Source organism: Panthera leo, chromosome C1, assembly GCF_018350215.1.
Source record: "Panthera leo isolate Ple1 chromosome C1, P.leo_Ple1_pat1.1, whole genome shotgun sequence".
NCBI classification, from domain to species: Eukaryota; Metazoa; Chordata; class Mammalia; order Carnivora; family Felidae; genus Panthera; species Panthera leo.
The window spans coordinates 45,930,164-45,955,860 of record NC_056686.1 but is presented as its reverse complement, the minus strand read 5'-3'; the positions used below and the strand labels follow the sequence as shown (position 1 = coordinate 45,955,860).

Sequence of the window (25,697 nt, the reverse complement as noted above, 5' to 3'; positions counted from 1 at the left end):
CCTGCAGTGACCGACCTTCATGACTTCTGTGATCCCACAGCTCCATTTGCTGGAGAGCCCTCCTTGTTTTCAAGTTCCCTTACAGCTTCTATTCATTCATTCATTCATCCATCCATCCATTTGACAAACATTTACTAAGGACCTCCTATCTGCCATAAAGTGGCCTACTCACTAGGGATATAAAGATGAATAAGGATGGCTGCTTGAGAATTTTAATGATCACAAGAAGGTAGATGTGTAAAAATGGTTGCAACCCGTGTAATCCTCTAGGCCATAAGAGCTGTCTACAATATGCTCTGGGAGCATAGTCGGGAAGCAGAAAACTTTGCCCAAGGGAGTTCAGTGAGGTCTTCACCCAGGAAGTAGGGTCTTAAAAGATGATAGGAACTTGGCACAGAGAAAGAGTGGAACGGGATTCAGGAAGAGGGAACTGAATGTGTAAAGGCACTGCACTATGGAAAAGCATACCATATCCCGGGGGCTGATGAAGAGTCTGGGGTGGTGGGACTGCAGGATGCCTTCGTGTGAGCAGGTGACAGGGCACGAAGAGAAGCCATCCCCACGGAGTGAAGGACCTGGAATGCGATGCTCAGAAACTCAGATTGGCTGGGGAGCCACTGGTGCTGCTGGGTGTTGAGTGGCACTATTAGAGTTGTGATTCTCAGCATCACTTTGGTGGCCTGCGACAGGTGGCTTGGCTATTGGAGAGACCGTTAAGAAGCTAATGGGATTATCCATGTGTATCTATCAGGATGAAGTCAGGAAAACAGTGCCCACACGAGGTAATTTCATAGAGGGAATTTAATGTGGAGAACTAGTTACAAAGGTGTTAGAAGAGCTGACAAGCCAAACAGAGGACAGTGGAGCAACCCAAATTAGTAATATTCAGAAGTTGCTACCATCCCCAGGACTGGAAGGACAAAGAAAGGGACCAGGGCTGCCAGTGGGCACTGTGACTGCAGAGGGCGCAGGGACCTTGGCAAGAGGGGCTGGCTGTCTGGTGGAAAGTAGAACCGTGAGGGAGACTCACGGCCAGATTCACTGCCAGAATACTGCATAAAGAGAGCCAGGGAGAAATTCAGTGCTTCTCCCCTCTTTCCACCATCCAGCATCCAACTACCCCTTTCATTGGCCAAACCGAAGTGAAAGTGGGTTGACAAGGGAGCTCAGGCAATGTAATTTACAAGGTCACCCCCCTGTCCTACTACACAGAGCAGAGGGAGGGCGAGAATGGGTCTGAGGGCAAAGTGGTCAAAGGGTAGGCAAGTAGATTACTTTGGGTCTGGGCTGCAGGTGACACCCTGCAGACAGGGAGAGGAAGGGAGGGAGGGAAATGTGTAAATTTGAATGAATGACATTCAGATCTAGAAAGTAGGTCTAGAAAGTAGTAGGTCTAGAAAGATCTTGCTGATGTGGGGGGAGGGGGTAAGAGAAACACAAGGTCTAAGCTCCTTCTGAAGTGGCAAGCTTTGGCAGGTCAGGTAAGCAGGCAATAGGGACTGAGTGCTCTGTCTCCTGTCCTATAGCTCTGCCATTTATATACGTGCTGTTTTATGTGTCCAGGTTCTAAGGGTGTTTGTAGATCAGCCTTTCCATCCACTCTCTTCAGGTCCTTGCCAAAGACAGTAGTAATCCCTTTCATCCTCCTCTCTGTTCTCAGTCCATGCCTCACATTTGGGCAGTGTCACATTATCACTTTGAATGATATCTGGCTCTTTCTTCCCCGTTTGAAAAACCAGGCTGTCATGAATGGAAGGAATCAAGCAGAGTTGTAGACAGCTCGCTGTTAAATCATTCCCGAAACTTGTTTTCTACAAATGCAAATGTGGAAGGGGATAAGCGCTTGCATAAGCAGTTGCCTGGTGTCCTGTTTGCTCAGTTGTGTGTTGGCAAAAATCACATCTCGATAAAACAATGATCAGTCCATCGCTGTGCTCAAATTCCTGCCACCGGTCTCCTGCAGGAATGGTCTCCAAACTTTTTATGAAATCCTGGCACCATCATTGCAATGAACTGTGCCCAGTAGCCTTTTATATAAACAGATGGGAATAGGAGTTGTGGTTGAAGCTGGGTTGAAGCCTCAAGGCCTACCCACCTGGAATCCTTTTCTGAAGCACAGAAGATTCTGGAAAGGAAGAGATCCAGAGAAGATAGTGTGAAAACCACTGTCAAAAGAATCCACTGGCTAATTCCATGGGTGGGAGCAGGGGGGTGTTGAGATGAAGAGATTCTTCACATTATTTCCATTAGAAGCTTTGTTCTTCTATAATTGAATTTGCAAACACAGATTGGGAGCCTGCTCTTTGGGAGGGAGTAAAACGGCACAAAATTTGAAGTTTGGGGCACCTGGGTGGCTCATTCGATTAAGCATCCAAATTTGGCTCAGGTCATGATCTCACAGTTCGTGAGTTTGAGCCTGACGTCGGGCTCTGTGCTGACAGCTCAGAGCCTAGAGCCTGCTTCAGATTCTGTGTCTCCCTCTCTCTCTGCCCATCCCATTTGCTCTCTGTCTCTCAGAAACACATTTTAAAAACATTTTTTAAAAAGTTGAAGTTAATCAGAGCTTTATACTTCTTAGCTGTATGACTCAGCAAAGTGCTTTATGTTTTGGATTCTTCTGAATGACCAGTTAGCATCTGGGGAAGATTACTTGGCACCAACGTGGAATCACAGTTAGAAGTTTGAGCCTTTTGGACCACCTGAGGGACTCCGTTGGTTGAGCATCTGACTCTTGATTTCGGCTCGGGTCATGATCTCACAGTTATGGGATTGAGCGCCACGTTGGGCTCTCGTGGAGCCTGCTTGGGATTCTCTCTCCCTCTCCCCCCTCCCCTGTTCACACGTCCTTGCTCTCTCTCATCCTAAAATTTAAAAACAAACAAACAAACAAAAAACAGAAGTGTGACCCTTTCAGCCTGATTACGTAGGCCTTAAATTTTTTTCCCTCAATTACCAGCTGCGTGACCTCGGATAGTGTGTTCACTCATAAAACGTGGGTAATGACTGTGGTGCCTACCTCATAGAATTCTCCTGAGGACTAAATAAGGTGATGCATGTATAACTCTATATGAGTAGCACCTGGCACATAGTAAGTGCTCAATAAATGTTAGCCGTAATTATTATCGTGAGCTGTTATATGGGCATAGGACTATACCAAGTGCTTCAAGAGATAGGAGAAGGAATAAGATGTGGCCTAGCCCCGAAGGTGCTTGTGGTCTATGGGTGGGAGTGACTTCAGTATCTAGAGTGGGGGGCTAGAGTGCCTTTAATTCTCCATGGCTAAGCAATGTCAACAAGATCAAGTGTAACCTGAGAGCCTGGGGTAGGGCTGAACCTACAGGAGAGTTTCATGGCTATAGGGCAGGGATAACCAACATTTGTAACTACCAAAGAAAGCAAGGCACTTAACGAGATAGGCACTTAATGCTCTACTTCAGGACTCTCCCAAGCAACCATAAGAAGTAGGTCTCTTCTCTACGGTAAAGGTTATTAAAGATCAGAGAAGTTAAATCACTTAGCACAGCTAGAAGAGGCATCCCTAAGAATCTAAGCTAGTTCTCTCTGAACTTAAAGTGAGGGTGACCTAGTTTATCATCCAAAGTGGGTCACTTTGGAATGCAAAAAAGGGGTGTGCAATTAACAATGACATCAGGACAATAGACATGAACAGGAGCTGTCTTAAGCGGACCAGGATGTAGGGCCACCTTACCCAAAGCCAGTGAATGTCCTTCCCAACTGGGCTACCCTGTCTCAAAGACCACAACACAGGAGATTTCAAACAGAAGGCAGGAAGCATCTGTCCATCTTGTTCTTGGCACTCCGTACCAGTTTTGTCCCTGTGTGGAAACAAGCCCAGTACTACCCACGAGACAGAGGTGCCCTGGTACATGCTCGCTCCTTCAGTGGGCATAATAAATCAGATTACTTGGAGATCTGTTATGTGGTGAAAAAATGTAGTCCAGGGTATCTGTTCACTGCCGCTGCTGTGAGTCTATCATTATTCCTCTAATACAGACCATTAACATTCACAGAACCTTAACTACAGCATCTCTAATGAGCACAGCTATAATATACAGTTTCCCCATAAATATCCATTGATGCTGACACTCATTCTCTCTTGGTACAGTAATTCAGCTTTTCTGGATAAATCATCATGCAGAGGCTCTTTCTTTCTCCCTAACTGCCATTATTAGTGGTTACACAAGAATAATGAGCAAATTCTGGTTGCAAAAAAGAAGAAAGAGATGAATGATCATGGAGAATACAAAAATATATGTTGATGACAGTACCCAGCCATGGCAAAACCTGATTTTGCAATGACTTAGAAAGGAGGCAAGAAATGAACATTAGCTGAGCACTTACTGGGGGCTGGGGAGTACACGCGTTGTTTGGCCAGCTGTATGTGGTTCAGTGAATCCCAACATTGCATTGCCCAGCAGTCATTTGTGATGCTTTTAAAAAGGCAGCTTCCTCGGCCCCACCCCCTAGATCTGCTTTTGTATGGCTCACGTGTGCATGTGTATGTATGTAAAGGGAGATTTATAAAGCTCCCCAATGCAGTCTGATGCTCCGCTAAGTTTATCTGGTTTAATGAACAAAGCATCTATGATTTGCCCCACTTTATGGACCAGAAGACTGAGGTGGAGACGCTACGGGGAGAGGGAAATAAAGTCTGGCTCTGAGGGAAGCATCCCTTGCCTCTGACTTGTATGCGAAGAACGGCTCCTATTAAGATGACATTGACTCACTTGGTACACGTTCTCCCTGCTCCAGCCCTCGTTCCCACCTCTCACAGGGCTCTGTCAGCGCCTCACCGTGCTTCTCCCCAGGATGTTGGCAGCTGTCCTTGTCTCTGTTACTCCTCTTTCCCACCATTGTATGCTGCCAGCCCAATACTCTTGGTTCGTTCCCACTTTCCTATAGTTTTCAATCTCCTAGCCTTGTCTTTCTGGCTATTTTTCTCTTGTTCGTCCCATAGTCACCTAGAAGGTTCTACCCCTATGACCCCAGTCAGAATTACAGGGATGACACTTGCAGTGTGATCTGACCAGGGTCCTCCAGAAAAGATTGGGGTGCACTGTGGCAGGGCGGGCTCCTAAACTGTGGTTGCTCCTTCCAGAGCCCTTACCTCTTTCCCTAGTCTTAAAACACAGATCGTCTGACACCCTTTGTTCTCCTCACCATAGTGGAGTAGTTGAGAGCACACACTCCAAAGCTAGCCCACTTTGGTGAACATTATAGCTCTACCATTTACTAGCTGGATGACCTTGGGTAAGTTAATTAATCCTTCTGTCCCTCAGTTTCCTCCTCTGAAAATGAGGATAGCAATAGCACCTGTATCCGTTGCAATAATTAAATGAGTTAATAAGTAAAAGCACTTTAGAATAGTGTCTGTACATAGAGAAGAAGCTCCATCTGAACATTAACTGTTGTTATTATTGTCCTGCATGACCCCTGCCTGGCCAAGGAGGGATGAGGTCTTAATATTAATATTAAAACCTTTCCTTCCTCTTCAGACCAGAATGGACTGCTTGGGATATGTTCCAGAGGTAGAATTATCATTTCTTAATGAATGATTGTATGTCAGGGTGTGGGAGAGAGACGAATCAAGAGTCACTTGTACATTTGGGGGCTTTATGGATCTACCCAAACCAGAAAGAATGATCTCAACCAGTTGTGACCTAATCCAGAGTATCTTGACTAGTTTAAATTAAAAAGGTCTTTCCTAGAACATAGCAAACATGCAGGTAAAGAGGGTCTCTGCCTGTGAGGTCATTGTAGGATCTCCTCACATATGCCACATTTTACCCTAGCTCCCTAGTCTTCAGAGATAGGGTGTCCAGCACCGGAAAACAAACAGGAAGTTTTTTTGTTGTTGTTTTGGTTTTTTTGCTGTAGTAGTAGGCACAGAGTGGCCCTGTTGCTTTCGGCACATCGTTTCTGCAATACTGGACGGCACCTGCTAGAACCAATCTCTGGTCACTTGTGCATTGCTGTGTTCAGGCATCCACTCCTCACCCATTCCACTGATAACTGTCTCGTGTCACCGCGTGTTGAGCGCTGTGCTAGGCACACGTGCTGTACAAGTCAGACCATGTCCCAACCCTTGCCCAGCTCACACCCCACAGGGGAAGGCTGCCAACAAACAAGTTAAAATACTAATAGAGCATGAGTGCGAGCCATAAAACCAAACAGGATAACGTGGTGAGAGGTGGGGCTGCTCTTTTACTTGGGGAGAAATGGTCAGAGGAGGTCTCCCTAGTGACGTGACAGCTGAGCGGAGATCTGTATTATGAGAAGAAGCCAGTGAAACAGGAACAGGAGAAGGCACGGGCAAAGGCATGTCCCAGTGGTCCATGAAGAACAGAGGGAAGACCAGTGTTGGCCAGAGCACAGTGGGAAAGGGGAGAGTGGAGATTAACTTAAGGAGCAAGAGTAAAAACAGAAGCCTAGGCAAAAGACAAGGCAGCAGAAAAGATGAAGAGAGGCAGTCAGAGCCTGGAGACAGCATTTCTTAGTGAATGGTTGGGTGTCCAGGTGTGGGAGAGGATGTGTCAAGTATAACTTGTACATGTTAGGGCTTAAGCATCTAAGCATGAGTTGGTGGCCTTTACAGACATCAAAAGACAAGGAAAGAATGTGTTGGAAAAGATCCAAAGTTCTTTGGACATATTAAGCTTGAGAGGCCAAATAGTATGGGATACAATTTCTAGCAACTAAGGGGGAGGGTGATAAGATCAGATATTGGCTCAACTTCAAGTAGTGAGGAATGTCACAGATTGACATTATTAGTCAAGGTCAATTAGTGGTGAGAACCAATGGATCTCACTAATGGGGAGGACTTGAAGAATTCAGATAAAAATGCCATCCAGATTCTAGAAGGGCTAGAAGGATAGCCTATCTCTTTTTTTTATAACTTTTTCTGGAACATCTCCTTACTATTTCTTTGAAATCAGAACAAAGGCCATTTACCCTGACTGCAAAGCCTCACTGGGTCAAGTGACAGAGTGAATATGAGATCCTTTCTAGAGTTTATAATAGTAAATGCCAAGTCTTTGTGAGCGAGCAAGTGTGTGTATGTGTGTGTGCATACATGTGCACACACATACATGCCGAGCATTTGGAAACACCATATGGACTACCATACCCTCTGCTTAGTAAGTCATGCTATAACCAAGTTTCTTTCTGTTCAGTTTCCTATTCTCTTATATAAACAAGTTCATCCATTCCCTCATTCTGTTTTTTTTTTTAAATTTGTCAATTCAGTATAATTTCCTGTTGTGTGCTAGTCACTGGGATATCTAGATCTTAGGAATACAAAAATGAATAATATACAGTTTCCCATAAAAGGAACTTAGTTTCTACAAAGTCTTAGTCTATAGTGGCGAAGAGAGAACCAGTGAAGCTTGACATGTATGATGCCCAGGGGAGGATCATCTAATCACCATCCTTAGGACTTTGGAGGAAGGTTTGGAAGAGGTAACTAGACCCAAGTCTCTAGGGATGTGTTACAGTTCTCCTGATGAACAAGGATGGGAAGGGTAGCCAGTCGCAGAGAGTAGCTTGTACCAGAGCCTGAGGGTGAGAAATATACTGAGAGACCTGTTAGGAGGGCATGTGAAATTATGACACAAAGTTGCAAACTGTTTGTATGTTGGACAATCAATCAGATAGTGCAGGATAATGCTCTTCCAGATTTCCTGACTCCAAACCTTTGGGCTGCCTTCCATGTCTATTCTATAGGTGAACACTGCCTCACCTGATCTTTGGAGATCTATGAAGTAGCCATTTTCCTCGCTGTTTTACATATGAGCAAGCCGGGCTTTCCCTGAGGCCTTAGTTTTCTTGTTGTAAAATGTGCGCCAGGTTTCTCTGCTCTGATTTATTTACTGTTTTCTCTTAGTGTGCACACCTAGGAGTGGAATTGTGCTATGGTAGTAAGGAACTAGGTTAGGAGTCAGAACTTGGGGTTTCATCTCAGCTCTGCCATTCACGTCATGATTTTGAAAAAGTTGGAGGCCTCAGTTTCTTCATGTGAAAAAAAAAAAATACAGGCTTAAGTTGACTCAGAGATCCCTTCAATCTCTTCTAATTCAACTACTCTGCAGTTCTTCAACTCCTGAATCTATTCAAACTGCCATCCAAAAGGTGCTACGAATCATCGTATTCCTAAAGAATACTCCACCGAATTGTTGACTTCCTGTTTGACCCAAAGACGCAGACACATATTTGGAGGTCTTACACATATTTGGAGGTCAGGTTCCATGCTAATGATACTATTACCTGAAATCTTGCCCCAGCTAATCTTCCCCTAGTCTTGTGAGATGGATATTTCCCAAATCTTACAACGAAGAAAACTCAAGAGATGAGTAAAGAGGTCCAATTCCATTTGCCCAAAAATAGACGTCGGGTTTTGGTCGTTTGCCATGTCTTCAGTCCTGTGAATGGCATCGCAGCAGTGAAAATGGTACACCCTCTGTGAAATTGCTCATTGTGGGGTACCCCTGTTGTGACACTCCTCATGCTCCAGCCTGAATTGGAAGCCTCCAGTTTCCGTAGCTTGGCTGTTACAGCTCAGAGAAGGGACAGCATCTCAGTCCTTGCAATGTTGGCACTGGGCCTTGCTCATAGTGAGCAGTCAGGAAGTTTATTAATTATTAAATGAATTCCTTGAGGATCGAATCCAGGAATGAAGACGTGAATAAGGAAATGAATGCCTGAGCACATAAAATCTGCATTCTTCCAGAGAAGAAAAGGAAAAGCATGTTGCATGGAACGGCTGTCAGAGCAGCAGGCAAAGCCCTCCTGACTATTTTTTCCTCTGCTGTGACATCTCTCCATTTGTGATTTCCTCTGATTTGCTCTGCACTCAGCCTGAGCCTCCGCTACTCTCGCTTGATTTCAACTGCATCCAGTATTTCTTGTTACGGTTTGGGTGCCATCTGGATCCTGGGAGTAGCCTCTCCAAGAGACACACACCAGCAAAGAAAGAGATGACTGACTCTCGGAGAAGATCCCCTGCCCTCCTCCCCACTCTCGTGTTGAGATCCTGTCATCCTGCTGACAGGAGCCAATTTCGCATGACTGTGATTCTAATTCACTCCCTTTTTGATGCCAAGTCTTGTTAGGAGTTTTGAAAAATCCTTGAGTTTTTGCTAATGTAGAACTAGAATAATAGATTCTTAAAAGGAGATGCCATAAAGGAAGAGATCATTAAAAACAAGTAATTACCAGCTTTGGGAAATTGTTCCCCTTCGGTTTTCGGTTTTCTCTGTACCTCTCTACCTACGCAGTTGTGTTTGCACTCTGACAGCCGCTCAAGTACTAAAGCCATCTTGCAGCCTAACAAAGGAGCTAAAACAAGAAAGGGGACTCCACATTCTAAAATTCTCCTTGTCAACTATTAGAGCTTTGGGATGAGGTCCTGGGTCAGGCCCAGGAAGCTTCCAGAAGTGTAAATGCATGAAGTCATCGCAGTGCTCTTACAGAAACTTAATGGCCAGGATGGTGTTTTCAGCATTTCTCCCTAATGCCCATCACTGGCCTCATTTTGGCTATCACCAGACACATTCCTGTACCATCATCTCTCTCTTTATGATCACTAATACTGTCACATCCCCAATACCACCACTGCCTCCATCTCAAAATGTCGGCTGCCTCCAGTTTCCCCGACCCCTGAAGATTGGGTCGGATGCCATATGTTTCCTAATAAAGACAACAGTGGTAGCTGTTACTGGCACGAATCAGTTCGTTACTGTGAACCAAGCGCTATATACTGAAGGCTTTGCATGTTGCACGTTACCCCATAACACCAATCATTTGATAATTGTCTGTTTTCTTTTCCATCTCCCTCAGATGATATAAGGTCAAGGACTGTGACTTATCCTAGCTGCTCAACAAATAGATGTGGAGTGACTTAGTGACTGCCTATCAGAGTCTATGACAAACACCACTGGCATCACCACTGCACCCCAGACACTGCACCCGCCATTTTGTAGGAATCACAATCCATGTCTCCTACCCATCATCACTGTTACTGAGATCAAACTTACTTAGCTCTGAGTATCTTATTGTAAAAGCCACCCTCAGCCTACAACTCATGCCACCAGCCCCATCCTTATGCATTTTCTCAAGAAAATAATGGCTATGTTTTAGAATATCTGGGCTTGAAACTGTAGTGTTGCCAACTGAATCCTGAAATAGAGATGGAGAAGGAGAGAGGAGAAGGGCATGCGGTAGGAGGGATGAATGATGGGGCTGACCCCCGGAATGGTCCAGCCTCCCCAGTGTTAACACTGGGGGAAAGTTGCCGGAGGAGGAGCCCGCTGGGGCTTTGTCTGTTCTAGGAAGGCCATGTCGCACCTTCAGCTCCTCGAGGTGACTTTGCCCCTTCCCAGGATCAGTATTACCAAACCTATGCAATGTCCTGGAACCTGTCTACCCTCACCTACCAAGCAAATATCGCATGGCTATCCTCCCTTGCTTGCTTGCTTCCCTCCCTCCTTCCTTCCGCCCTACTCCCTCCCTCGGTCCCCCTCCCTCCCTTCCTTCTCTTCATCCCTTTCCTTCCTCCCCCCTCTTTCCATCTCTCCCTCCTCTTCGTCCCTCTGCCTCTTTCTCCCTTCCTCCCTCCAATCATCCCTTCCCTTTCTGTAGTTTTGTCATCCATTGAGATTTTACTCTGCCAGCTACTGTGCTAATTTTATTCATATACATCAACCTTCTTGGTGTTTCCTCTCAGCAACCCTACATTGGCCTATGTTTCAAGGAGAAAACTGAGACTTGGAGTGAGGAAGGATGTTTTCAGGGAAATGCCAACGATGAGGCAGCAGTTTGAACTGAAAGCTGCTGTTTCAGACATCCCTCTTTCCATTCCCCCACGCTGCCTGGCCTAAAAACATCAAACTTTTCACCCTAGAAGTACCTTTTACTTTCAAATGCAAGCAAATGGGTTTTCTTGACATTAGGGTAAAGTTGGGAAGCTTAACGGTCAAGAGTCAGATTCTGGAGCCCCAGCTGCCCCCTGTTTGTGCACATTAGCCTGGTCAGGTCAGCTTAGCACACTGACCTTCCAAGAGGTCCACCTTTCTCATGCCACCTGAATAAAGCACTAGCAAACGCCTTTCACCTCCAGTCCCCATCCTGAATTTCTCCTTGCATAGTCAGTCCATTTCAAACTGAATGTCCACTGATGGATGGAGGGAGGGAGGGAGGGGTGGATAGACAGATGAAGACAATATGGTACATAACACGCAATGGAATATTTTTCAGCCTTAATAAGGAAGGACATGCTTCCATATGTGGCAGGTTGGCTGAACTTTGAGGACATTACGCTAAGTGAAATAAGCCAATCACAAAGGACAAATGCTGCATGATACTACTTATCTGAGATCTATAAAATAGCCAAACACACTGAAGCAGAGGGTAGAATGGTGGTCACAAGGGGCTGGGGGCAGGGGAAAGTGGGGAAACTTATACCACTTATTCAGTGGTATAAGTTCTAGTTATGCAAGGTGACTAGGTTCTAGAGCCTGCATTGTGACAGTAATTAAAAGTACTGTATTATACACTCTAGAACTTGTTAAGAAGGTAGATCTTACATTAAGTGTTCTTGCCACAGTAAAAAGAAGTGGGGGCGGGGAAGGCTGTTTCAAAGACGAACTTAATTTCTAGGAAGCCAGATATAAATATTTCATTGTCCAAGGATTTACAGATGTATTACGCTGGGAGGCACTTCCAGGAAGACGTAACTTTCATCGTAAGGTCTAAGCATTTCTCTGCCCCTCTAACCTTCCAGACAACCTCTGGGATGCTCCTAAAATGGTAGCTGTGGAAAGGAGGGCCATTACCTGCCAAAATGAGTTCCAACTTTGAGTAATTAGGCAATTTTTTGGTCATTACAGAAACATATCCTCAAAGCAGCATGATTCTTCTATTAGATTAAGACATTGGGTCCAGAAGACCACTGGGCCCCAAATCTCAGTAGGCCTGGAAAATGTTGGCATTAAATGGCACTCCATGCTGTTGTAATGATAATGAAGCTTCATGAATTTCCTCTTGAAACATGAATCCTAATTTCCTTTAAAAAGCCCCACAAATATCTAGCTCAGTCAATGAAAAAGTCCTTTACACCAGAAGAAGGCTTCTGTTTTGTGTAAAATGCATTTGTTTTCATGGTACCATCTAGACTGTGTAAAGAATTCAGTTCTCCAACAGAATCTTTTCAGTTAGTACAAAAGTAGGGATATTCTTTAAAAGAACAGAGGAGACTTTGTAAGGAAGCAATATGTCCAGGATTTAGAAAGTTCTCAGTCATCCGGAAGTTGTTTTTATAAATCTATATTCTCTGGGGTGCCTGGATGGCTCAGTCAGTTATATGTCTGACTCTTGGCTTCAGCTCAGGTCATGATCTCATGGTTCATTGGATCGAGCCCCAAGTTGGGCTCTACACTGACGTGTGGAGCCTGCTTGGGATTCTCTTTCCCTCTCTGTCTGTCCCTCTCCTGTTTGTACTGTATACTTTCTCTCTCAAAAATAAATAAATTTAAATAAATAACGTATATTTATAGAGAGAGAGCTAGCCGAACTGTAAATACAGTAGCCACTAGCTACATGTGGCTATTTATATTGAAATTAATTAAAAATAAATAAAATTTAAGACTCAGTTCATCAGTCCCAGTAGCCATATTTAAAATGCTCAATAGCAACATGGAGCTATAGGCTACCATATTAGATATTGCAGACATAGAAATTTCCATCACACGGAAAGTTCTATGGGACATGGCTGCTCTTGGGAGAAATCATTTATTATCATCAAATTTTCCATTCCCTATCTCAACTCCACCCCCACCCCCACTTTGTTCTTCATTTGCCAAACAGAGGTGTGTGTGTGTGTGTGTGTGTGTGTGTGTGTGTGTGTGTGTGTGTCTGTCTGCCTGTGTCTGCCTGTCTGTCTGTCTGTCAGGAAGTAGGAAAACAGCTGTTTACTCTTGGCTAAAGGTGACAAAAAGCTAAATCCCTAGATACCACAGCAGGAATTCGTCTTCATTAGCGTGTGTCTTCCTTGTTAGCTCACTCACCAGGAAAAGGCACATGCATTCGAATGCCTGGAATCACTAGGTGCCTTAATAGTAGCCACTTTGGTGTAGTTACAACTCACTTAGGTTAATCCATTTCTCTTGAGCTTTCTAAGTGGGTAATTGAATTCATTCTTTTGCAGCTTTGGCCTGAGTTCTGAGTTTAGATCTAGATGCCTTGCACCCTCCCTGTCCCACTCCTACCCCACTCCCAAACTAGAATGATTATATATTCTTGCTCTGCTCAGAGCTTCAGAAGAACAAGGACCATGTATTATTCGTCTCTGTATGTTCAGTGCCTAGCCAGAGTTTGGCATGTGAAAAGTACCCGGTGAGTGTTTGTTAAAGAAATTAATTAATCAATTATATAATCAATCAAGATGTGTTCAGTTTTCCCAGTAGGACTTTCACTAATTATTCCTACAGAGAGTTCATTCCCCAGCACAGTGATTCCCAAGTCTGGCTTCACGTTAGAGTCACCTGGGGATCTCTTAGAACCGACTGATGCCGGGGTCCCACCCCAGACCATTACAACCAAATCTTTGATGGCGGGGCTCAGGCATCATCAGTAGTTTGGAGAAAGCTCCCCTAAAGGATTACCTTGTGCAGCCAGGGGTGAGAACCACACGAGGTTCTGATTTGGCAGCCGTAGATATATTTTCGTCCTTTTTGACGTGTTCACGTCCCATCTCATCGACTGTCACGTTGTCTGTAAGATTAATAACGTGAGTCTGGTCTTAATAGTTACTCTACTCAGTTATGGGACAACAGTGTCCCCACTGCTCCCAACAGAGACTCTGGGAAGATAGACTCCCAGTGGAGGCTTTACTTCCATGTCTTCATGAAGATTCAGGCTAGAACTGTCTTGAAACAACACAAGAGAGCCTCTTCTGTTACATCCTCACTGGAAGTGGATGGTTTGAGTAAATGTGAGCTGGTATTGTGTCTTGAAAAGTAGAATACAAAGCTGCATGCCTGCCACCATAATAAGTGTGAGAAATCTATAAGGTGGGGAAAAGACTTGAAGATGAGTGAATGAAAACTCTAATAGTAATTGTGGGTAAAGCAAGCTGTGAGTTGGGAGGACTTGGGAATGGACCCCAGGTCCTGGCCGTGAGACTCAACGGGCAGGAAGTGCATGGATGGCACGATCTCCCCACTGGCTGGATGCAATGCTCTGACTATCCCTGAGGCTTGCCCCAGACGGGAAGAAAGGGGTCCAAGGAATGACTGAGCCAGGATCACAACAGGAAGGTGCTTGTGGTGACAGGACAGGAGGATGATCAGGCAAGACTGTGGCCAGAAAGGAGATTCAAGGAAGAAGGCAGGGTCAAGAATGGACTGAGGGGATCAGGACGAGGGCCAGGACATGTGGGGCATCCTTCTACATGGGATCTGGTCTGGGCTCTCAGGCAGGGGTACTTTCTAAAGAGGGGCCTCCCTTAAGATTTTTCTTCTTCTTCCTCTTTCATTTTCCAAATGTCATATACTAGTCGTTTCCTAACATTAAAAAATGTGTGCCTCTGCATCCCAAAAGCGGGCTAAATGACACAGGCTGAGACGATACTAGGAACGGCTCCTGTTTATTGAACATCTACCATGTGCCAAGCACCAAACGAGACCTCACACACACATCTCAAGTAATCCTCTCGATAAACCTGAGGCAATGTTAGCATTATCATCCGCACTTTAAAGACGAGAAAACTGAGGCTGACCGGTTTGTCCAGGATCGCACAGCCCACGTGTGGCACGGCCAGGGTTCAGCCCACATCTGCATGACTCCTGACAGATGCCTTTGCTCACCTCACACGTCCAGACCGAGCTTCGTCTGAATGGATAGAAATGGCCTCCTCACACCGCAGCCCCACACCTCACCAAAGGCCACCTCTTCTGTCACCAGGAAAGTGACGGACTCACACCAGTGCTGGTTATCCTCACACATTTTCATTATATGGTGGGGGTTTTATGAGAGTCTACAACAGGCTGTTTTTCAAATTTATTTAATTCATCCATCATGCTCTGAAGCCATTTGCTTTTTTATATTGGACAGATGTAATGAGATTTTGGACACTAAAAAATGTTTTTATTAAAAGTTATGACCCAGAGCTAGATGGTAGGGGCTGTGCCATAAATCCCTAGAAGTGTGTGAATTTATAAAGGATGTAGCGACATAACCTTAACCTTTTAGGCCACACCATAGATTACAGGATCACTTAGGCTAATACTGTCTCACTACCTCTCTCCACCTCTGGCCAAATAGAATCATCATCACAATAATTTATGTGGTTATCTGATGTGGTTGCCCTTCCTCTCCTCTTTGCCACCGTTGACCTCTGGCAAGCCAGGGCCTGATGGAAGCAGGTGGTTGAGGACAGAAGTGGTGGTGGCTGTGGTAGGCACGGCCACATTGGGCCTTTGGCCCTGCTTCTCTGTAAATGGGGCTGACTGACCTAACAGTCACCTTTTCTGCAGACAGGGTGGAGATGATTATGGGGGATGGTTTCTCCACTCCTTCATTGCCAACAGGAAGCTCTCCTCCAAAGTGGGAAATGATTCAGTTCTTTCTGTTCATGCATAATAACTCCATTTCAGTGTTAATATTGTCAGATTTATATTAATGCTGCACTACTTGGATACCATCCAAAATGTAATTAGCTTGTACATAGTGACCAAAACATGATGATTAAAAACATATATATAATAGATGTTATGTATATTATCTATAATATATATTATCACTGCGACTTTGGTAATTAATATTTGTTTAGCAGACCACCAAGGTATCAGATGGTGAGAGAACAACAAAAGACTGAAAGGAAATTGTACTAGAGAAGTTTATTACTATAGGTCCTGGAGGAGGTACATAGCGCACCTCGGGAGATCACTTGGGAATGGTCGAGGCAGGGGGCAGGTAGAGAAAGCAGGGCAGGACCGAAGACACGTGCCTTTATTAAGACCCACAGTGAAGTGCTTTGGGTTCCCTGGACTGAGGCCAGAGTGGTCCATTTGCACCAAAAAGAGCAAGGTTTTGGTAAGCTCTACAGGGACCTTAAGGCCCTGGGAAGCCAGAGAGACTGCCAACCACAAGGCTACTGAGGGAGGCATTCCAGGAGCTTAGAATTACTTGTGACTCTGCAGGGTGTTTATCTAGAGCCTGCCTCATAGCTTCATGGGAGAGGCTCGTGTCCCTTCAAAGCCCCTGCAGCTGAGCCACATAAATGAATGCCATTGCAGCAGTATCAGGTGGTTTAGCCAAATTCTCAATAATCGTAAACAGCAAAATGAGAAAATTAACAAAACGATTAGATTTGGTCACCTGCCAGCTACTTCTACAACGTGCATTCATTCCTGTATTCTTGAGCATGGCTATGTGCCACTTCCTCTGTGAGCAGCCAGGATTCAGGAATAAATACAGCTTGGTCCCTGCTCCAGGAAGCACAATGGATATCCCATCCCTCTGATGATTTTCAGCTCAGAGGATCAAGGAAAGCTTCATGGAAGAGGTGGCCTTCCAGCTGGGCTTTGAGCTTGCAGAGGTGAGAAGAAGAGCATTTCAAGCATAGGGGCAACATGCAGCAGGGCACTTACAAAACCAGCTGGTCACAGACTGCTCCAAAGAGTTTGACTAAAGCACATGGTAGTATTTTTAATTTGTAAAACCAAAATGTTGAGCGTAAACATCGTGCTCTTTTTTTTTTTAATTTTTTTTTTAATGTTTATTTATTTTTGAGACAGAGAGAGACAGAGCATGAATGGGGGAGGGGCAGAGAGAGAGGGAGACACAGAATCGGAAGCAGGCTCCAGGCTCTGAGCCATCAGCCCAGAGCCCGACGCGGGGCTCAAACTCACGAACCGCGAGATCGTGACCTGAGCTCAAGTCAGACGCTCAACCGACTGAGCCACCCAGGCGCCCCTAAACATCGTGCTCTTATCTGCTGCCCCCCCCCCCCAACCATGGAGGCTGGCTGGGTAATGTCTGTAATCGCAGGAAGATAGGCTTGAAACATACAAACTTACCCTTGCTGTGTTTCCTAATCAGGCCCGTGTTGTATCACCCGCTTCTGCTGGGAACACGTCCAGGGCTTTCTTAGTACACTGGCCACAGCTCCTGCCTGGTGTAACTGCAGATGCCATCATCCTCACTCATAAATCCATGCCATTTGTGTGTCATGCTCTTTGTCCTCATTCATCATCCCTTACCCTTTCAGAACGGCCATCCATTCGAGGATTTTGAAGAACGGTTTGCTGCGGCCACCCCGGTAAGAAGGAGAGGGCCCTGCCTGGTTAACCATTCCACGTCATCATCCCATTGTTCATTTCATGCTCATAAGTCATGCCTTGTGGTTACAGAACAGAAACCTGCCGACCGACTTTGATGAGATTTTAGAGGCAACAAAGGTAAGGCCTCTGGGCTCTTGTTAAATGAGGGTCGTTCTGGCCATTCTCATGCCTTCCATATTCTCATCCAGCCTGCGTGAATGGCAGGTGCCGGCTGTGCTCCGGGGGTGTCTAGTCTAATGTTCACAGGTGAGCTCTGTGATGAGGTCAGATGGCATGTGTATGTTGATACGTGTGTGCGTGCTGAGCTTGTGTTGCAGAGGAACTGACACGCTCTTGTTTTCATCCAACAAATATGTTTCAAGCTCCCAGAATGTCCCAGGAACTCTGATAGATGCTAGAGGTTCGGTAGAGCAGGAGGGCACAGACTCTGTCCTCAAGGAGCTCACACCGCACAGCATAGGAAAGACGGGGCAGGTTAGCCTGGTATAGTGTAGTACAATGTAGTATAGCCGGGGGTCAGGCACATAAACAGGATGTGCAAAGTGCACCCACTTGAATAAAAACCAGGCGAGGCTGCTGTTTAGTTGATACACCCTGGACTAGGGGCACTGGTCTGCTGCTGATGTTTGTTCAGATCGGTTGATACATAGGCCAGTGCATATTATCACCCCTGAGAATAGGGTGTTTGGGAAGCCTGTAGGACAGGGGGTCCTCAACCGTGGCTGTCACTTAGAATCACCAGGAGAGAGTTTAAAGTCCCAGTTACAAGGCTGTACTTCACCTAATTCAGAATCTCTAGAGGTAGGAACCAGGCATCAGTATTTTCCCTCAAGTACATCCAAGGTTGAGAATCCCTGCCTGACCTAAGAGTGTCACATAAGCCATTCTGGATGGTGGGATGGGGTGCAAACTGAGTTAGGAAGCACTGCCCAGAAAAAGAAGAATCCCCTAATTTGTGTCCGGAAGGATGGGTGGGAAAGGCAATTGGGGAAGGAATTGAATGTTCTCGGTAAAAGGAAGAGCATGTGCAAAGAGCCTGAGATGGCCCCTCCTTTTGTGACCCTGTATCTGTCCTCTCCATCACACCGCCCTGATTTTGTCCATAGGTTTGTCTTTCCATACAACCACCAGCCCCTGAGAGTAGGGATGGGAGCAGGCCCATATCCCCTGCTCTCAGTACAGCAGCTGATGAACAGTAGGGGCTCCAAACTTTTCCTGCATGAAGGAGCTCCTGATGCCAAAACATAAGGAGTGTGTCTGTGAGAATGTGTTTTGGGGGTCAGCCAAGGACATCTCCGCCTTCATCAATGGCGTTTTCAGAATCTGTCTGCAGGAGGGGCCTAGGAGTCTGCTTGCAGCCGTCTAGTTGAACGAGGGACCAGGGGACTCATCTTGAAACAGCAGTGGCACAGCACTCTAGATACTATTCGGAAACCATTGCTTGTTCATATCAAAGAATGGCTGTGGAGTAGCTGGCCCACGGGAGATATCGAGGGGCTTCCTCCTCAACAACCGAGTTATCCCTGTCCCTTTCACTGGGCTTGGCAGCTTCCAGTATCGATCTGCTTACCCTGGAAAATACCCGGGACCTGAAGACCGCAGAATCTACCGTCGACAGCCACATCTCTACCTGAAGATGTCTAAAGTGCTGGTAATGGAAAGGGGAATGGGCATATTGAGCTGGCCTTCCAGTTGAGAGCCCTTAGGCGGATGTCCATCATAGCAGACCTTTTAGGAACCGCAGCTTCTGGTTAGAGAACATTGTGGCCACACTCCCATTATCTAGGATGCCACCTAACTAGGGCTTGTCAAGTGACAGACAAACGAGGCATTGCGTGGCCTGTGGGTCAAGCCTAGCTTCTTTTAACTCCCACATCACAGACGAGTCGTGTCATCTCCTGGTCTCAGCTTACGTGCAAAGTGCAACACCATGGGGCTCACTGAGCGTCAAATATGATGGTCATGTATTGGAAAATGTATTATAAACTATAAAATGTTTTACAAATGTGAATGGTTAGTTTTAATTCTCTTGAGGTCATTAAAATGATTAATTACAACAATATTATCAGATGGAACATGGTTTGTTAGGTTACAAATAAAAAGGACTGGGGCTAACATGGCGGGGGGGGGGGGTGGCGGTGAAAATAGATATGATTCCAGATCTCAATCACATATGGTTATTAGAATTATTTTTAATTTTATGGCCATAAGAATCCCCCTTTTCTATAAAATTTAATTAACTCAAGTTTCTATTTAAACAGCAAATCCAATGGAATGAAATAACAATCTATGTTTTATGCCCCTGCATGTTTTTCTCGTTTAATCCTTGAGTGAAAATCATCTGGCAAGAGGAAAGTCTATATCTCAAGACTGAAGGTTATTTTAAAAGTTGTGCTTAAGGAGAAAATTAGCCAATAAATTATATTTATGATGTTAGTAAAAGTGTGCCACGAGTTCAAATGCATTTGAAATGTAAATTGTGTGACTTAATTATTAACTTCATTTTATTATTTTCCTACCACTGAAAATAGTTGTAGGCCATTTTAAAAGCATTGAGCCCCAATTGTGAGGAAGCCCAGAAGCTTCATTTGAATTGATTAAACACAAGTATTTCTTTTATGAATCTGGGAGGGAACATAAGGATTGGCATAGTTTTGCCAAATAACATAAAATATTGTAAACATGCTAAAGCCTCTTTCCCGAAGACAAGCAAGTGTCTAGAGTCTGGCCGGGTCTGGTCCCACCACAACGTTACCCCTGTCCTGTCCACTTCCCTGGCCTCTTCCCTGCTGGTCTCCGTTCTCACACTCCGTACAAATTGCTTTGCTGCCCACCTGCTCACACCTCCCAGGCCCCTCTCCTTTTCTGCTCATATACTTTCACCTGCCTGGATTATCCTTTCTCATTCAGATGGGGTCTGTTCCCTTTAGAAAGCCCTCCTTAAGCTTCTTTGCCAAAAGCTAGCTGATTCCCTTTCTCTGCTCTCCCACAGAGACCCCTGTCACCATCCCTGACACATTACCTTGAAATTACCTACTTCCTTGGAACATCCCACCAGACTGCAAACTCCCTGCAGTCTGGGACTTGGCATTTCTCATCATTCTGTTCACAGCTCCCAGCACCCAACAGGTGTTTAGTGTGTATGGACAAAGCACTGTGTCGTTGGGAAGGAGATGAGTGTGTGTGTAGGGCCCTACTATGTGCCCAGCACCATTATTCTGTCTGAAAGCTTAAAGGGAAGAATTGAAAGTACACTAACCGATCTAAGCTGCTTTCAGCAAAAAGAGCCTTTTGTACCTTTTTTTTTAATCTTTATTTTTGAGAGAGAGAGGAAGAGACAGAGCGCGAGTGGGGGAGGAACAGAAAGAGAGAGGGAGACACAGAATCGGAAGCAGGCTCCAGGCTCTGAACTGTCAGCACAGAGCCCGACGTGGGGCTCAAACCCATGAGTCACAAGATCATGACCTGAGCTGAAGTCAGACGGCTTAACCGACTGAGCCACCCAGGTGCCCCGATGTACCTTTTTAACCAGGCTTAGACAGACTTCAAACAAAGTCTTGTCAATAGTATTGTCAATAAATCCGCAAAGGAGATATTATCATCTCTGCCATCCAGATGAGGGAACTACAGCTCTGTGGAGTTGCAGATGTTGGAAGTGAATATACCTCCAGATGTGGGGCCTTTCCCAATGCCCAGAGCCCACTCACTCGTCAGTAGGAGAGAACTATCCTTTTTTTGTACTAAGTGTAGAGACCTAGCCATGCCTGGTTACAGAAGAATTCAAGTGCGGGCTTCCTGCATGGCAGGCAGGCAGACTCTTCCTGTCCTTTCTGTTGAGTGATGTTTTTAGGTCCCTCAGTCACTATCACTTAAAATCCAGAGAGAAGCCAAAAGAGTTTTTTCCTCAGTGGGCAGGTTTTGCACAAAGCATATGATTATATACTTTAAGGCAGGCTGTGTGGTTCCTGGCCACAGACTCCCTACGGTCTCTGAAGCTGGAAGTGTATGCAGATTAATTTCCAAGCATATCTTAAAGGGTTTCTTCTGCCGCTGTGGCTGGCCTTGCTCAGACACTCCTGTATGATGGATGGGGATATAGATGATACAGTGTCTACAGTGATGGAGTTGGTAGCAATGATTAATAGTGTATATACTGGGCTGTTTTCGATGCCCTTCCTGGTATTAAATGATATGTTTTCTTTTCTTCCAACTACATTTTTTATCCTAAAGGCTGACTCTTTCAGGGACCGTCATTTGACCGCATGCTCTATATGCAGAAAATTCAAGTCCTGGCCCTGGGTGACCCCGGGGTCACCTCTGTGAGACTCAGCTGAGTCATCAGTAAAAATGGGGATGATGATTTGTACCTCTCAGGTTAGCGTTTGGGGGAACATTTGCTGAGAAGTGGTCACAAAATCATGTCTCACTATCCTTAGCACATCGAAGGCACTTTGTACGTGTGTGCACTCATAAAAGACAAGCACTGAGGGTACTGCCTTCTTGCCTTTATCTCCTGGAGAAGAGAGAGAGCATTGCACTTGATGGGAGGTCAGCGTGAGGTGGTATTTACTGGTAATGGGAGGTGCTAGGCCTGAATCTCCTTAACTAGCCCCAGATAAACTGCCGGATACCCTGAAGCAGGAATTGATTCTGGCTGCGTCCCAGACATTGTCTTTAGGGTCATGAGGTATTGTAATGACCAGCTGGATTTACTGTTGATATAGCCGCGATGGAAAATGTCATACCATTTTAAAGCAGCGCCCGGCAGCATTGGCTTCCCTTCTGGTGACATCATTCTCTTTTTATCTTTTCAGGCTGTGACCCAACTAGAACTTTTTGGGGACATGTCCACCCCTCCTGATATAACCTCTCCCCCTGTAAGTATGCACAGCCGCTCAGCCCTCCGTCCCTTCCCTTCCCTTCCCTTCCCTTCCCTTCCCTTCCCTTCCCTTCCCTTCCCTTCCCTTCCCTTCCCTTCCCTTCCCTTCCCTTCCCTTCCCTCCTTCAGCTGCATGGTGAGGAGAATATGAGCTTTGGGTAAAAGAGGGCCACAGGTGGGTTCCAGCTCTGATTCTTTCTAGCTGTGTGGTTTGGGAAAACCAGCATTTCTAAACCTCAATTTCCTCTGCTGCTTTTTAAAGGAATTAAGATACATGCATCAATTTGGAGAAATAAGTGAAACCATGCATCAGCGATTACAGGACCCCCCCCCCCCCACCCCCGCGTGTACTTGCTGCCCTGCGGGGCAGTGGAGAAAGACGTCAGCGTCAGCGGGATGAGTCCCTGCCTGCACGGGGCACATGCTCTAGTTGAAATACGGGCAAGAAAGGCCACAGGACTGCACACACAGTGAGGCATTTGTCAGCGCCAACCCAGAGCCCGCACAGCCCGGTGGTCAGCCCAGTAAAAGAAGCACCTTCTGCCCTGGCCCTTTCTGTCTTTTCCTGTCTCTTCCTTTATCGGCTCTGCCTCTTCTTTTCATCCCCCGCCCCTCCACTTCCCACCTGCCTTCTTGCTTCCTGGAGCTTCTCATGAAGCTTTGGAGTCCCAGCTCTAGTTTCAGCCAGGGTGTGTCTCCCATTGCTTGTCACTGCTTACAACGGGACAGAGACTGCTGGGAACCCTAATTTGAAAATGAAAACCTAAGCAAAATGGAATCCCAGTGCTTTGAGAACCGGTTGCATTCAAAGGCAACCCTGTGGCCATAGCAAAGAATAGAGCTGAGATGGCCCCTCCAGAGCCTCCCCTGCCCGCTCACCGGAAGTGGGAGGTGGGCAGAAGGCAGTCGGCCGCAGCTGCACCAGCAGCAGCCGCTGGGAGGGGGCAGCTCCTCTGGGTGCTGCTCGGTCGTACAGCCGGAGGGATGGTGCTATGGTTCATTGGCAAGATGTGTCTCAGAGAAGAGGCTGTATGTACCCTCATGACTGAGGACAGATGGCACGAGACTCTGCTGCCCACAGCTGCCGCCTGGGACTCTAGACACAGCTGCCTTGCTCCCGATACCTGATGTCCAGAGCAGCCGTGACAGTGGGGACAGCAGCTCCTGTCTCCAGGAGCTCCTCTCCTCCATCCCAGGGGCAACAGCTGCATCTTGGGCACTTAGAGACTCAAGCCGTGGAGCCAGAAAGGTCTGAAGAGATCTTCTAACCTCCCTTCATTTTACAGATGAGCAAACTGAGTCCCAGAAAGGACATGTGACTCGCCCAGGGTCACGTGTGGGAAACAGCAGGGCGTTGATTGTGTTCAAAAGTGCTTACTGCAGCAGCTCATGGCTATGTTTCTGGCCCCGAACCCAAGTGCGTTACAAATGGGTATTTAAGAATCCTCAGAACAATGCCATTCCTCCCCCGGGCTGCTGCTCTAAAAATGGCCTTGTCTAATTGCTGTGGTTTCAGGATTAATTGCTTGCCCCAGTCTATTCCAAGGGGAAAAGAAAAATAAGGATGTCATGGCATGGAATAGGCATACTTTGTAGGCAAAAGGCTGCAGCAAATGGGCATGGACCTTTAAAACCCTGAGGGCTGATGCTTTTCTTTCAGTACCCCTCAGTACCCCTTTGATTTACTTGAGTTATTTGATTTATTTCAGCACACCTCACCTTAGCCAGCAGCTCATGCGCCAGACCTCTCTCGGATGCCAGCATAGGCTGGGCACTTGAGCATTTGCACCTCCTTAGGCATTGTTGTTGTGGTGGTTTTTTTGTTGTTTTTTTGCTTTTGTTTTTGTTTTTTTTTTTATCATCTTCTTGAAAATGTTTACTTCTCTTTACACGTGGAGATTCAGGCAGAATTCTGAAAAGGCACCAGCACACAAGGATCTCTGCTCTAGTCGCTAAGCTTGATTGTTCATTTAGACAAGCTGTTTATTTATCGTGTATTAAGTGACAAGCCCCGAACGAGACGCATAGTAGGTCCTGAGTGGACGCGTGTCAATTTAAATTGACCACCCCTAAAGGATGAAAGCCAGATATTATGGAGTAATGTGATGGCCTGAAAATACCCGCAGGGGGCAGGGTCTCACACTAAAGGGTCATGGTACTGACCACTCTTTGCTGATCACCTGCTATTGCTTCAGCATTCAGTGACTTAAATGCATGGTCCCACTTAATTATCACAGTTGCTCTATAGGTAGGTATCATTTTTCCTGTTCTGTGGTTGCTACGTACAACCACCTCGTGGTCTGCATACCATATACGTGGCTTGGACCGTGGCTTGCTTCTGCAGCATCCCCTGCCCCTTATTTCCTGCACCTGCTGCTCCCCATCCTTGATGGCCGCTGCACCAGGGTTCCTGGGAGCCTCATGCACCTTCTGCCTCTCTCTGTCTGACAGACTCCTGCAACTCCAGGTGATGCCTTTATCCCATCTTCATCTCAGACACTCCCGGCGAGTGCAGACATGTTTAGTTCTGTACCTTTCGGCACTGCTGCTGTACCCTCAGGTAAGCTGTCTTCCACCTGCTTCCTTTCCTTCAGCCTCCACTCATCAAGAAAGAGAAAGGGTTGACTTGAACAGCTGCCAGATCATGCCAGAACACCTGTGGAACCACCGGTCTCTCTAGGTGACATTGAGAGGCTGCCAGTGGGGGCTGAGGGAGTGTTTACAAATCTGTAGTCTGCTGTAGATGAATTCACCTGGAAAGGTCAAGCTTCTAGGTGATTCACGTATGTAGCGCTAGGGAGCCCTCTGCACACAGAGCCGTGCAAATCAGTACAAGTTCATTTCCTCCTATCCATCTCAGCCAGAAAGAGGAAAGTGGCAGGTGAGGGATATTAGCTCTCCACAGACCTCTTGAGATCTGATTGATAGGTGTCTGCCTCATTTGGTAGAGACTCAGGAACCAGGAGGTTCTCCATGTATACAGGACATTGAGGGGCAGAGAAAACTGCCAACAGTGAATTGGGACGGTGATGGAGCTCTTAGTGATTTTGAAAGTATTTGTTCTGTTTTCCAAACATTCTCTAAAATATATATACTACTTTTACAACAGGGTAAGATATATATATATATATATATATAGGAACAGTATTGTAGGTATGGTATGAACTGGTGGGATCTCAGACACCTTAATTTGTTTCCATGGCAACAGGCACTCCACGTAGCCAGGGCAGTATACTTGAATGTGGCCAGAGATGATATTCTGCTCTTTACATACATGAGAGCCTTAAAGACTTTTTTTCCTTCTTTAGCTACATATTTGACATCTGGGTGGCTTCAGCTTTCTAGTTCATTCTTAGATATGGCAAATAGAGCCTGAATATTTTCAAATACAAATCTTCTTGCGTTTTTTTCTATAAATAATTTTAATTATATAGTGTTAGAAGCAAATTCTTGCCACCAAA

The 25,697-nt window shown here is 45.9% G+C and overlaps 1 protein-coding gene across 9 annotated transcripts in view; it reads left to right on the top strand.

The window, feature by feature from the left end:
• The window catches only part of DAB1 (DAB adaptor protein 1), a 406,242-nt gene that overhangs the window by 356,968 nt on the left and 23,577 nt on the right, over positions 1 to 25,697 (top strand). For 8 of the 9 annotated variants that reach the window (XM_042951826.1, XM_042951825.1, XM_042951821.1 and 5 more), the window contains 4 exons: positions 17,285 to 17,335; positions 17,427 to 17,474; positions 22,172 to 22,234; positions 24,688 to 24,796. In XM_042951826.1, coding sequence (XP_042807760.1) covers positions 17,285 to 17,335; positions 17,427 to 17,474; positions 22,172 to 22,234; positions 24,688 to 24,796 — 271 coding nt within the window. The remainder of the gene's footprint in view (positions 1 to 17,284; positions 17,336 to 17,426; positions 17,475 to 22,171; positions 22,235 to 24,687; positions 24,797 to 25,697) is intronic. The other variant, XM_042951824.1, reaches the window with a different exon arrangement.